Below are 13,516 nucleotides of genomic sequence, written 5' to 3'. Positions count from 1 at the left end.
GCTGCCAGAAAGCAACATTGCCATTGAAATGTACGTCTGATTCTTTCGGAGAATCAATCAGCCCTCCTGTCTTTATGAACACGAGAATAATAAACAAAATCCGGCACATTATCCTATCAATGTATTTAGTATTATATTATTAGAAGTTAATGTGCTGTTGCGTAATCGTGTCATCTTCTTCCATGAACAAATACATGATATATGATTCAAAACTCATAGTGATCGGTCTGTCGAAGTTTATTAACCTCAAACATATGTATAATATACCTTTATTTATATACATATATACTTCCTTTTCATGTCCAACGGAAGTCACTGACAGTTGACGTTAGACGTAATCAAAATGTTTATTTATATGTCGAAGCATCAAAAAGTTTAATTAGGATTTTTTTATATTTTTTATCGTACATGCTGGCAACGTCAGTATGGCGTAGATGAACACGTGACAACCGAAAAGTCTCACAGTTGATGTGAATATCGAAAACATATTAGTAACGTGAACGACTAGACTCACATTTCGAATATCATCATGTCTGATATCGAGTTGAAGCCTAATCCCTCGTTATATATAAAAGTACATAAAACAATGTCGTATGTATATACTATGTTAAGATATTAATTATTGATCTGTATTGAATTTTAATTATTAATTCATTGAATTTATTTAATTCAATTTACTATACATTTTATAATACATTTCTGTCCACCTGCTCTGTTGCTCTTTTACGGCCACTGAACTGAATTTGATGAGATTTGGTATGAAGGAACATGTATACCCTATTCCAACCATAAGAGGAAATAGTCAAATAAATAACAATAACAAGAGGACCTCCGTGGTCGAGTAGTGCGTACGCCGGTTTTCATGGGTACGCCACTCCGAGGTCCCGGGTTCGATTCCCGGCCGTATCTATGTAGAAAAAGTTCATTAGTTTACTATGTTGTCTTGGGTCTAGGTGTTTGTTGTACCGTCGTTACTTCGGATTTTCCACAACACAAGTGCTTTGGTTACTCACATTGGTGTCAGAGTAATGTATGTGATGTTGTCCAATAACATTAGACAGCAAATTGACGCGATATCATTGGTCGAGAGCTTGATTAACCTATGATATTCACTATGATAAAATGGCGTTTTGAACGTCGACGAAACTGTTGTCGGAATTTTATATTTTATATTAATCATAAACTCTTAGTAGTGTACAATATAGCTGAGTTATTAGCAAATCGTATGAAAATCGTAAATCTAAGGTTTGTTTATCTTTATTCCTACTTCCATTGGAATAGGCTACAGTACTTTATATTTTTGTTATCGTTTCTTTGGTCTAGTTGCTATATGTTACGAGACGTGGTGGATGAGAATCTGTCACCAAAACGCATTGGACTAGCGTGATATCGTTAGCTCCAAACCTTCTCTTCAAATAAAGGAGGCCTTTGTCCAATAGTGCCACATTAATAGACTGTTTCTGAACTGCAAACAGTTTGTTACGATTTTTAACTTTGCTGTTTCATAGATTCAAGTAATTTGTAAAAAATACATTGGTAAAGAAGGCATATTATTCGATACAAGATTATATAGATGATAAAAAAGCGTGGAGTTAATGCTTGTTGACTTCCAGGCAGGAGACATAACATACATATATAATTGTATTTAACATGACTGTATTTTTAGATGTTGAAAAAGAGTAACTACTGAGTTTCTTGCCGGTTCTTATCGGTAGAATCTACATTCCGAACCGGTGGTAGCTTTACTTTAAATAGTTTGTTAAATGAAGATTCAAAAGTGCTTGTAAAAGCCTACTTGAATAAAGTATATTTTGATTTGATTTGAGTTATAATTCTGTGTAGAGTGCAACAATTTAGGGTTCAAAATAACTTCAGTAGACTCTTCTACTCTCTAGTTAGGATATGGATCCGTGGTTGATAGATCGTATCGGATTGTCATCCCATTAATAAGGAAAAGGGAATAGAGGGTGCTGTTGTTGTTCATATACTTACGCCCTGTGTTTGGTGAGTCCTAGACATTAGCATTCGTTGCCGAAATTACCAGAATAACGGCAGGAAAACTTTTTTATATTCCTCAACTTAAATAAATGAGTACGGAATACGAAATGACTTTTGTTTTGATATTCGCTAAATAAAAATGTTGTTATAACATCGGTGACAGTATTATAATTTATCGCATACGTCTCGCGTCGGAAATATCACAAGAAATCTGTGCCATTAGACTCGTGGAGAACAAACAATTTCGATTTTGTTTGATATTTATATGAAATACCAGGAATACTTGGTCGTCACGCGTCGTTACAATGACACTTGTGTATGTAACAAATCATTCGAATTAATTTACAAAACAACATTAATTTATTTTTATTACGGGCATTCTTTAAATATGAATTCCATTCCATTTTGTCGAGCGTTGTAGAATCATAGAAATTAATAAGCATTTAACCCTTAATCGGGCACAGGGAACTATATTCCTACCCTCCCAAGCTAGCTAAATTCCCAAATATTTTTGAAATGGAAACTTTTTAGGTTATATTTTTTACACCAAAATAACCTTAGATAAATACTTTTCATTATTTTCAGTTTCAATAATTTATATACGATTTTATATTCACTGATATCCAACATGACCCAAGAATGTATTCGTAAGTCATGAAAAACAGAGTTTTAGTTCTAAACGATTAAGGGTTAATGTCTATACAGTTTTTTATCTGGACAATGGACATTTAAATTAATGTTTTACTTCGTGGTGAGGGTTTTTGCAAGCCTCTGAGTAGGTGCCGTCCTATAATCAGATATTTTAAATAACAAAACTTAGTATTATTGTGTTTCGGTTTTAAGTGAGATGAACACCGGTAGTGTTACAACCGGCATTAGGGACACAATATCTTAGCTCCCAAGTTTGGTGGTAATTATTAAATTTGATTACCTATAGTTTTATACGAGTATACGATTATACTGATCTTTGGATCAAAAAGCGAGTTGTGACTATACAGTGATCGTTTATCGAACTAATTTTAGTCTATCAACAGTGAATAATAAAAAAAAAGAAAATCAAAATCAAATTATATTTTATTCAAGTAGGCTTTTACAAACACTTTTGAATCGTCATTTTACAAACTATATTAAGTGAAGCTATAACTTCGGAATGTAGATTCTATCGAGAAGAACTGGCAAGATACTCAGTAGGTACTTTTTTTCAACATTTAAAATACAAAGTTATGTTAGCCAAATACAATTATATATGTATATAATATATCCTGCCTGGAAGTCAAAAAGTATTAGCTCCACGTCTTTCTATCAACTATATAATCCTGTTTTGAATAATATGTTTTTTTATTAATGTATTTTTTACAAATAATTTCCATTTATGAATCGGCAAACATAAAAAAGTAGAACACTACTATAGCATTATATATTATGTTAAACATTGAGTTCTTATTTAAGTTAAAAATAAAAAACAAAGTTGGATGAAGTTTATTATTTTTTTTATTTAAAACGAATTTAAATATTCTTTTTTCCAACATAACCGTTTGCCTCGAACTACATAACAGAAAATGTTTTCTTTAAAAACAAAAAAAGAAAATATATTTTTTAATACATTTGAAATATTATATTATATGTATAATTAACAAACTTCTCACTGTAAAGTTAATAATAATTGATCATAAATATAGCCGAGATGGCCCAGTGGTTACAACGCGTGCATCTTAACCGATGATTTCGGGTTCAAACCCAGGCAGGCACCACTGAATTTACATGTGCTTAATTTGTTTATAATTCATCTCGTGCTCGGCGGTGAAGGAAAACATCGTGAGGAAACCTGCATGTGTCTAATTTCAACGAAATTCTGCCACATGTGTATTCCACCAACCCGCATTGGAGCAGCGTGGTGGAATATGCTCCATACCTTCTCCTCAACGGGAGAGGAGGCCTTAACCCAGCAGTGGGAAATTTACAGGCTGATTATGTTATGTTATGTTATGTAAATATAATAATTAAGCAATAATGCGTGCGACTTTGATTGACGTCGATTGTAATAATCTATTTGGAAGACTGCCTACTAAAACAAACGAATCGATCCTGATGCAGAGAGATTTATAAGTATCAAATATATTTCATAATATATAGGGCATTTTTCTATTGTAACATATCATGTTGTTTTTTGATTTAAATCAGAACTCAATGTATTATGATTACTTTTCTTCGGCAACTTCTTAAGTCGAAAGCCTCACAGCAGCACCATAGGACATCCGTGTAGCGAACTGTGAAGTGGAATTCTGGCTCGTATCTCAGTTTTCGTCATAGAGGCTGAATAAAAGGCGGTGCTGATATTAATCTATGTATTTGAAAAGAGGGCAAATTTAAAAAAAGGAGGATACTCTTGTTACTTATTTTGTTACCCAATTCGAATTAGACGGTTTATAATGAGAATTAAGTTTTGGGAACTTTCATCTTTCAAGTCGAAAGAAATGATGAAATTCTTTTTAAAAGAACCAAAACATTATTAATTTAAAAAAATAAAACATTATTAATAATAAATAATTTTATGACATCTTAATTTTTTTAGTTAAAATGCAGCAAATTACTTTGATTTTTAAATACGGAAACGAATACAACAATTTTTCTGATCGTATTTTTTAATGATAAGTTATGGCTTTCTGGCAAAAAGTTTCATTCCTTATTATAAAAAAGTACTTTTTAAAATTTCACTTGTAATCTAATTAATCTGAAATATACCCTAAATGTTCTTCGCCATTCCGTCAATTTAATCTATATAAAGTAAAATAAACCCAGTCACTCAGAATTTATTATATTTTTTTTTTATCATAATCATCGTTATAACCAACCAACTATTATTATAAATTGGCGGGAAAACTGATTGAAGTTAATTAAATTATCTGTGGATTCATAAATTTTGTTGACGTTTATTACAAAGTTTGTTCCTATCATTGTTTTTTTGTCTGAATAGTGTTTACTAAATAATACATCAAATTCCCGCAATGATAAGTATCCCTCATGTTCATGTTGCCAGTTTAAAAATGTATAATATTATAATGTTAAATATACAAATAAATTTAATATACAGAGACTCGTCAATAATAATATATTGTTCTAATATAAGGCAAAAATAAATGGTTGTAAAATACATAGCGAAATTTTCCATGATTTAATTTTTAAAGTATAAATTGAAAAAATCATCGTGGTCATCCACTCTTAGACAGGCCGCTTCCAAGCCGCGCCAAAGTTCCCATTCCGCCTTTCTTCTTCTGTATAAGATTTTAAACTATAGACTATAGTCTCGTGAACAAGACATTCGTAGATAACGTCTAAATATCGAGTTCCACCAAATAAAAATAACAAAACATGGTAAATATCCCGTTTTAAATACTGACAGTGATTTCTTCTTCTGTAATTGAAAATGTCATGAATCTAAATAATAACAGATTATCGATGTTAATGGTGACAAAAATGATGTTCAACCGTCGAATTATTTCACACGCTGTAAATTATTCGCTATAAATCTTCTTAGACTCGTTGACAAGTCCGAATCGTCAAATTGTCAGCGAACGGAAACGTCGCCAGCACTAACCAAAATATCACGTGTATTATGAGATAGATATTACTAAGAGCGGGTTTATATAACGCTCATTCTATCTTTACATATCCTCTTCTAATAACAGCCACTTGCCCTGATGTTACATTTTGTAATATAATAAATTTTATATTAAAAGTGAAGTAACAGCCAGTAATAGTCCCATTTTCTCGAGAAAGTCATAATGGAGTCGATTGGGGGATGTTAGAATCGAATTCGAAAATAGGTTTCCTTAAGACATATCCCTTACCATCGAGCAGAAATAAAGCACATGAAGATGCCGTGGCATTTGAACCCAAAATTATCAGCTAGGATTCACGTGTTCAGTCAACCTAGGTACGCTACTGCAGCTCAATTAAATATCTACGTATAACAATTTTTGGTCTGTCACAACCGTATAGATTTATTGGATCGGCGTGCATTAACAAATATGATATAATTTGGATGTCTTTTTTCTTACATGAACGTCACTCGTACTAATGCACGCTGATCATTTAGCGTGGAGTGCGCCTTCGTGAGTGAACAGGTCTATATAGATAGCACTAATATATTTTGCTCGTTTTAGTATATATATTTAAATGTCTCTTGAACTGACTATGTAATTTATCATACTAATAACTAATGGAGACGATACATTAAAATATACAATAGAACTTGATACACTAGTGTAAATATAAGTAGTTATGGAATATAAAAGTTTAAAACTTGGAATTTGCAAAGATATAATAAGGCTACAAACTATATAGCTTTAGCATACAAGATATTATATTAATTTAAGTTCCATACCATACTATTCCATAGTTAATGTCAAAGATCATTATTCATTACATAAGTGTTACACTTCCTTATTGAAAGTCAAAAATCTTACCACCGGTTCAGAAATAAATACCTCGGACCTGAGAAGAACCAGTGAAAGAAACTCAGCGGGATTTAATGTATTTTTTTTTATACTAAAATTTTTTTTTAATTGATTTTATACATAACTGTACAATACAATGAATCGATAACAAACTCATTACTTACATTTTTCTTCAGTCAGAGTTAGGTACTTACTAATTTACAGGCTCCATACTACGACAGAACGATAAATTTAAGACGAAAAATATCTATGCGGCATGTATTTTTAGCTATAATGCATAAAAAAGTAAGAATACTGAGATCGTTTTATTATAATTATATTAATTTAATTAATACGAAGTCGTTAATTTAAATAGCTGACATAACCCAAGCGGAATGTCGTTCTAATATTCGTATTTAGGTCAAATTACATAAAATACACTCATGTTTATTAAAAATATCCGCGTCATATAACTGCGCCCTAATATAAAGTAGGAGGCGCGTCCTGTGCGTTGCCAACTATTTTTATGATTTTTATTGTCAAAACTAACGCATAAACAGCACATTTTATATATTTTATAAATAAAACGACGATTATACATAGCGACACGGTCAATCACGAAAATATGACGTCATTTAGTGAAATAATATATTTCGTACATAGTTCGTTTCTAATTGATAATTATCATGTTGAAATATCTCGGAATCATATAAATTGTACACTTGTATACTATGAATGATGTAAAATATTTTCATCGAATCCATTTGAAATTGTCAAGGATATACGGAAAATTTCGAATGTTTTAAACATAAATTAATTATACACCGGCTAAAATATATTGCTAAAATTCATTTTAGTTCCACATATTTTTGATAATGTTATTTCAGTTCAAATAAAATTATTTTACAAATTTCATTGATTTTAATTTATTTAATAATTTGTTTTACTATATAGCCCATTTTCAAGATTACATTTACATCTCTTCTATTTTAATTTTTCGATCATCAGTGCTATTTTGTAAGAAATCACTCCGTATCTCATACTTAAAATGTTGAAGACTGACTTAAGACGATATTCTATTTCGCTACGTGCAATCGCATGATATAATATCAGCGGTAAGTTTCGAGTTTATTCTTACAGAACAGCTCTGCAAAAGACTTCAGATATACATTAGTAACAATGTTAGTCAAAATTATCGTGGAACTAATTTGAACATTAGATACACATCTTTTAAAACTATCGAATCGTTAAAGTACATTAAACAAAAACACGGTTCATACGAAATAGGTGTTACAGAAAAACTAAAAACAGAAAATATACAAAACTAAACATGTCAAAAATATAAAACACACACCACACAACACAATACAAAACAAGTTTTCAATTTGAAGAATTGCAAGGAGAGATAATACCTAAATGGCGTTTATGTCTGGTCTTTGGAATTCTATCGTTGGTGGGAACGGGAAGGAAGATAATTGGAACGACGTATCAGTCTTCTATTCTGATAAAAAAAAGAAATACGTCTCAGTTTCTGAGATTGACAAGGAAGCTGTACCAATAGTGTTTGCTGAAGCACATAAGATTACATTCAACAAAACTGGTCTTGGACTTGCTTACACACCTATTAACTTTTTGACCATCTATCACATTGATACTAGACAAGGTTGGTTAATGATATAGATCTCCATCTTTAATAAAATAGTTACAATAACTCCTATTCTGATAACAGATTGATATTATCACACAGACCAGTGAGTCGTTAAGTAATCTAGTTTCAGAAAGTTACCACCACGTTCAGTACCATTTTGATTACATTAATTGAATGCTAGACCTAATTTAATTTTTAATTCAAGTGATTTAACAAATACTCCTTTGTTATATTTCATGTTGAGTTTGTTTATCCTAAAGTCCTCTAAAAAATATTCTGGTAACTTTAAATGAAATGTTTGCATACCTTTCAGCGGAAGTAAAAATGCCAAGCGGCCATATAGACCAACCAGTAATTGAAGACAACCGAGATGGAACAGTCAGTATCAAATACGATCCTCGGGAGGAAGGTGTACATGAACTCTATGTGAAGTACAACGGAGAACATGTACAAGGTTTTTACACTTTAACATAATTTCTTCCTTACATCTTCTACAATTCCTTTAATGCGAAGTTCGTCTACTGTTATGTGACCTCTATTATGATCTATTCTTGCTCGTCTAATGTGAAAAATTAATTAAAACAGGGAAGTAAATGTGTCCATCTAAATTGTTTTGAAATTAAACATTCTGTATCAAAATGTATTCTGTTGTATTGCTAGCACTAGTATCTAGTTTCAAATATAATGATTCTAATCTAAAGTAGCGAGAAGTGTAAAAATATTTAATAATAAATAGGTTAAGAGGTGGATCGCATAAAATATTAAAGAAATGCTATGAGGAGAATATTAATAGATATTTTTGCAATTGAAACTATTAAATCAGAATCATAACAGCTGCACGAAAGTGTAATTTTGTAAGATGCTACAAATTGCCTACAAATGAAATTGAAGCCAAATAATAATCAAGAAATGGGTCAAGGAGTACTTCTTGTATCTTAATGTCAAATTATGATAGCTATCTGAATTTCTTCAAAGGAAATTGTGTTAAAATTCTTTAGAGTAATTTTAAATCTAGACTTTGATTAATGTTCATTTTAAACTTTTCAGGATCACCTTATAAATTCCACGTGGACTCTATTTTTTCTGGTTACGTAACCGCATATGGTCCTGGTTTGACTAGCGGTGTCAGTGGAGAACCAAGCCAGTTCACAATAAGCACCAAGGGTGCTGGAGCCGGTGGACTGTCTATGGCTGTTGAAGGTCCCAGTAAAGCTGAGGTAACCTTGATAGCTGTTGAATTCTCTTTTATCAGATGTAGAAATACCTATATTTTGACTAATATGAATTGGTAATCACAATCCGTTTCATTCAGTTTTCAATCAGTCAGAAATATGTATCGCTTTTTCATATAAATCATTTATGTATGTACATTAAATAATTAATTACTATTCAGAGTACATCTATTTAAATTTCTTTTTGTATATATTTCAGATCACATGCCATGACAACAAGGATGGTACTGTCGCAGTATCTTACCTACCAACTGCACCTGGAGAGTACAAAATCTCTGTTAGGTTCGGAGACAAGCACATTAAGGGATCTCCATTCATAGCTAAGGTTGGTTTTACTCATCATTTATGTGTTCTGGACTTATTAATTATGTTATAATTGTATGTTAATCGAGTAAGGTTGATTAATTAATATGTCTGTCTTAGGTCACAGGTGAAGGTCGCAAAAGGAACCAAATATCCGTCGGTAGCTGCAGTGAAGTCACTCTTCCTGGCAAAGTCAATGACAACGACATCCGCAGTCTAAACGCCTCCATCCAGGTTTGTATATCTTTTTATTATTTAAGTAGACGACCTGAAAGCAAGTGAATCTGTCTAAGATGTCATGTTCCCTGTAAATGCGGTTACCCTTTAACCTGGGAAAAAGAAACACACATTATCAACCCTGATAAACCTGCTCAAAGTTCTATTTATTTAAACTTTGCTAGTTTCAATCATGATTACGGAATTTGTTCGATTGATGTCGCCTTTGTAGTTTTATGTTTTGTTAATAAAATATCAGTTTGTTAATTTCAGATATGCTATTACTGACAGCAGTTCCATCATTCCGTTTTTGTATTTTTTTATTAATAGAAAGAAGAGGTGCTTGGTCCATAAGGATGTGTTGAATGTTTTGAGGATATATATGTTAAATAAAACAACAACCTTCTTATGAGGATTTCAATTCAAAATCCTAAAAATTACTTCCATTTTTTGATTTCATGTTTGCTATAGAAGCTTATAGTTAGGCTAATATTAATTTCATATAAACTGCGATCATAAAAAAAGTAATTAATCCACAGGCTCCATCTGGCCTTGAAGAGCCATGCTTCTTAAAACGACTGCCCTCTGGTAACATTGGTATCAGCTTCACACCTCGTGAAGCTGGCCAGCACATTGTCTCCGTCAAGAAAATGGGTGTTCACATTCAGAATTCACCTTTTAATATCACTGTTCAAGAACAGGAAGTTGGAGATGCTAAGAAAGTCAAGGTAAGGGCGAGAGTGATTATAAGTATTATATGATTAAAGAACATTGGCATCATTATCGCTTTCACTAAGGATCAAGATCTTGAAGGTCCTAGAATTTGTATTAGTCAGATTCAATTAATTTGATAGAGTTCGTTGCGAGATAAAGCTAGTTCTATATTATAATGTTTAAGGCCCCAAGGGTGGGTTCAAACCCTGGGACTGTCCAAAAAGGCTAATTGGTTTTCCTGGTGAGGAATACTCACGAGTAAGCTGGAGTCTGTAAGTTGGTACTGTTTAAATATCTGTATATCGGCAAACAAATAAAGCTGTAGGTCCTATTCCTGAACTCTCCTCGTCTCCTCTCTTCTGTACCGTCACATATTTTTCTTTTGCTTGCCTAATTAACTATATGAATAACACAAATAACAGTACTCTGTATTGTTGTGTTCCGGTTGGAAGGCTGAGTGAGCCAGTGTACAGGCACAAGGGACATAACATCTTAGTTCCCAAGGTTGGTGGCGCATAGGTGATGTAAGGAATGGTTAATATTTCTTACAGCGCCTTTGTTTATGGGCGGTGGTGACCACTTACCATCAGGTGGCCCATATGCTCGTCCGCCAACTAATGCCATAAAAAAAAATGAATAATTTATTAACATCATTCATATTTTTCCAGGTCGCTGGAACAGCCTTGAAAGAAGGCAAAACTCAAGGCGAGAACACCTTTACAGTCGATACAAGGAATGCGGGTTACGGTGGTCTCTCATTGTCCATTGAAGGTGCGTTTCGGTGTTCTATTTATTTTAATTAAACGCTTAACTTTACTTTCACATCTAAGCTGACACGGTCCAGTGAATCTCAACTGAAGATTGTGAACTTGGCATAGCATTGAGTTTTCATGTAATAATTCGTACCTACAATCATCTCGCACTCGTGATCTTTGAACGGTGCCAAATGATAATCTTTTGTATATTTTTTTTGTTTATGCTCAGGCCACCTGATGGTATGTGATCACCACCGCCCATAGACAATGGTACTATAAGAAATTTTAACTTTTCCTTACATCGCCAATGCTCCACTAACTTTTAAAATTAAGATGATCTATCCCTTGTGCCTGTGGAACACAATAATACTGAGTACTGCTGTTTGGTGGTAGAATATCTGATGAGAGGGTGGTACCTTCCCAAACGAGCTTGCACAAAGTCCTACCACCACGTAAATATGCAAGATTAAAGAACAATAAAAAATGTTGATATACTTACTAATATAATCCCCAATAATGATTTCAGGTCCAAGTAAAGCTGAGATTCAGTGCGCGGATAGCACGGATGGCGTTTTAGCGATCAGTTACAAGCCAACGGAACCCGGCTACTACATCGTCAACCTTAAGTTTGCCGACCATCATGTCGAAGGATCTCCTTTCACGGTTAAAGTATGTCTATCAAATTCTTAAATTTCTGGAATCGTGACTTAGAATGTTTCGATCAATAAATAATACAATTATTTATAATATTCTAGTGTGTGATTTAGAGCGGAAACAATTATATTACATTGAATCGATCGCCACGACTATGCTTCCGTAGCTATACAGTTGCTCTTTTGACCCCGGACTCGTTACACGCTATGAGATATCTTAGCACTTCAGTACTAATTAAATCTGTCAAAACTTAAGACATAAAAAGAATTGCTTTGAAACCTGTTTCAAATAATTCCTGAACTTGAGATACCCCGCCCGCAGGTGTCGGGCGAGGGCAGCAACCGCCAGCGCGAGAAGATCCAGCGCCAGCGCGACCCCGCGCCGCTCACCGAGGTCGGCACCAACTGCAAGCTCACCTTCAAGATGCCGGGTGAGTCGCTGCCTTCCGATTATCCCAAAGCGAAGATTACGACACAAACACTTAAATGTCCTTCGATTACTTTTTTTTATTTTCCAAGTAAAAATATTGAAATTATACAATTGTGCGAGTTGTATTTTCATCAAGTTAAACTTTTAAGGCTTATAAGCAGATATAACTTGAATACTCGGCCTGTAATCATGGTTGTGGAGAGCATGTTCAATAGTATCTACCCTGTCCGGTTGCCATTGCAGTAAAATGTTATGTGATTCCTGTCACGCTACTTAAAGTAATTCAACTGCTTTGACTTTATACAGAAGGACAACATGATCTTTTAAGAGCGTAAATCAAATTCAGACAGAGTTCGTTTGAAATTTATCTTTTGCATACATTTGTAGTTCATTAGGCAATTACCTTGATATTATTATCATCCATGCTTTTTTCGTATTAATTTATTTAATACTATAAAAATAACGGTAAATTTTGATTTTTATTAAGATTCAAAGTTACAGATATCCTAATTCGAATTGAGTACAGCAGTTATTTTCAAATTTTATCATATTTTATATACCTGTTTGTAATAACACCTTTAGCATATTATTTAAATATCCTAAAAAAAAGATAATCATTGATAAGATGATGATTGATAGCTGCTATTAGTTATATACTATTTTGAGATTTACTTTACTATATAAACCCTTTTTGCAGGCTGATAATATGAATACTACAAGTCCCTGAGAAATATGGCGTATTAAGGAGACTATGAGAGCCTGACAATAACAAAAAGCTAAATTCATTTTCCCAGGCATCACGTCCTTCGACCTGGCAGCGACAGTCACCAGTCCTGGCGGTGTGTCAGAGGACGCTGAGATCCAGGAGGTGGAAGACGGCCTCTACTCCGTCCACTTCGTGCCCAAGGAGCTGGGTGTCCACACCGTGTCCGTCAAGTATAGGGAAATACATATTCCTGGTAAGCTTTAGATATAATTATAAAATTTATCAAGTTCTTGACCAAAATTTGGTTCCGAGTATTTAATTTAATTACGTGCTTTAAAGCATGGGAGTTCAACACCGCTAACTCGGAGTTGCTATTGATAAAATGTAATGACAGAACCCCTCAGGATTCGAACCTGGGACTATGG

General features: G+C 33.3%; 1 protein-coding gene across 11 annotated transcripts in view; it reads left to right on the top strand.

Annotated features, from left to right (window-relative positions):
- Positions 1-13,516, top strand: part of LOC113393859 (filamin-A) — a 90,127-nt gene that overhangs the window by 51,936 nt on the left and 24,675 nt on the right. For 6 of the 11 annotated variants that reach the window (XM_026630968.2, XM_026630964.2, XM_026630965.2 and 3 more), the window contains 9 exons: positions 8,396-8,536; positions 9,130-9,299; positions 9,514-9,639; positions 9,738-9,851; positions 10,373-10,561; positions 11,216-11,318; positions 11,829-11,971; positions 12,278-12,386; positions 13,180-13,344. In XM_026630968.2, the coding sequence (XP_026486753.1) occupies positions 8,407-8,536; positions 9,130-9,299; positions 9,514-9,639; positions 9,738-9,851; positions 10,373-10,561; positions 11,216-11,318; positions 11,829-11,971; positions 12,278-12,386; positions 13,180-13,344 (1,249 nt within the window). In that variant the 5' untranslated portion in view covers positions 8,396-8,406. Of the gene's footprint in view, positions 1-7,721; positions 8,098-8,395; positions 8,537-9,129; positions 9,300-9,513; positions 9,640-9,737; positions 9,852-10,372; positions 10,562-11,215; positions 11,319-11,828; positions 11,972-12,277; positions 12,387-13,179; positions 13,345-13,516 lie in introns of all 11 variants that reach the window. The other 5 variants (XM_026630957.2, XM_026630959.2, XM_026630960.2 and 2 more) reach the window with 3 other exon arrangements.

This window comes from Vanessa tameamea, chromosome 26, assembly GCF_037043105.1.
Source record: "Vanessa tameamea isolate UH-Manoa-2023 chromosome 26, ilVanTame1 primary haplotype, whole genome shotgun sequence".
Classification (NCBI taxonomy): Eukaryota; Metazoa; Arthropoda; class Insecta; order Lepidoptera; family Nymphalidae; genus Vanessa; species Vanessa tameamea.
This window is presented reverse-complemented; position numbering and strand designations above follow the sequence as displayed.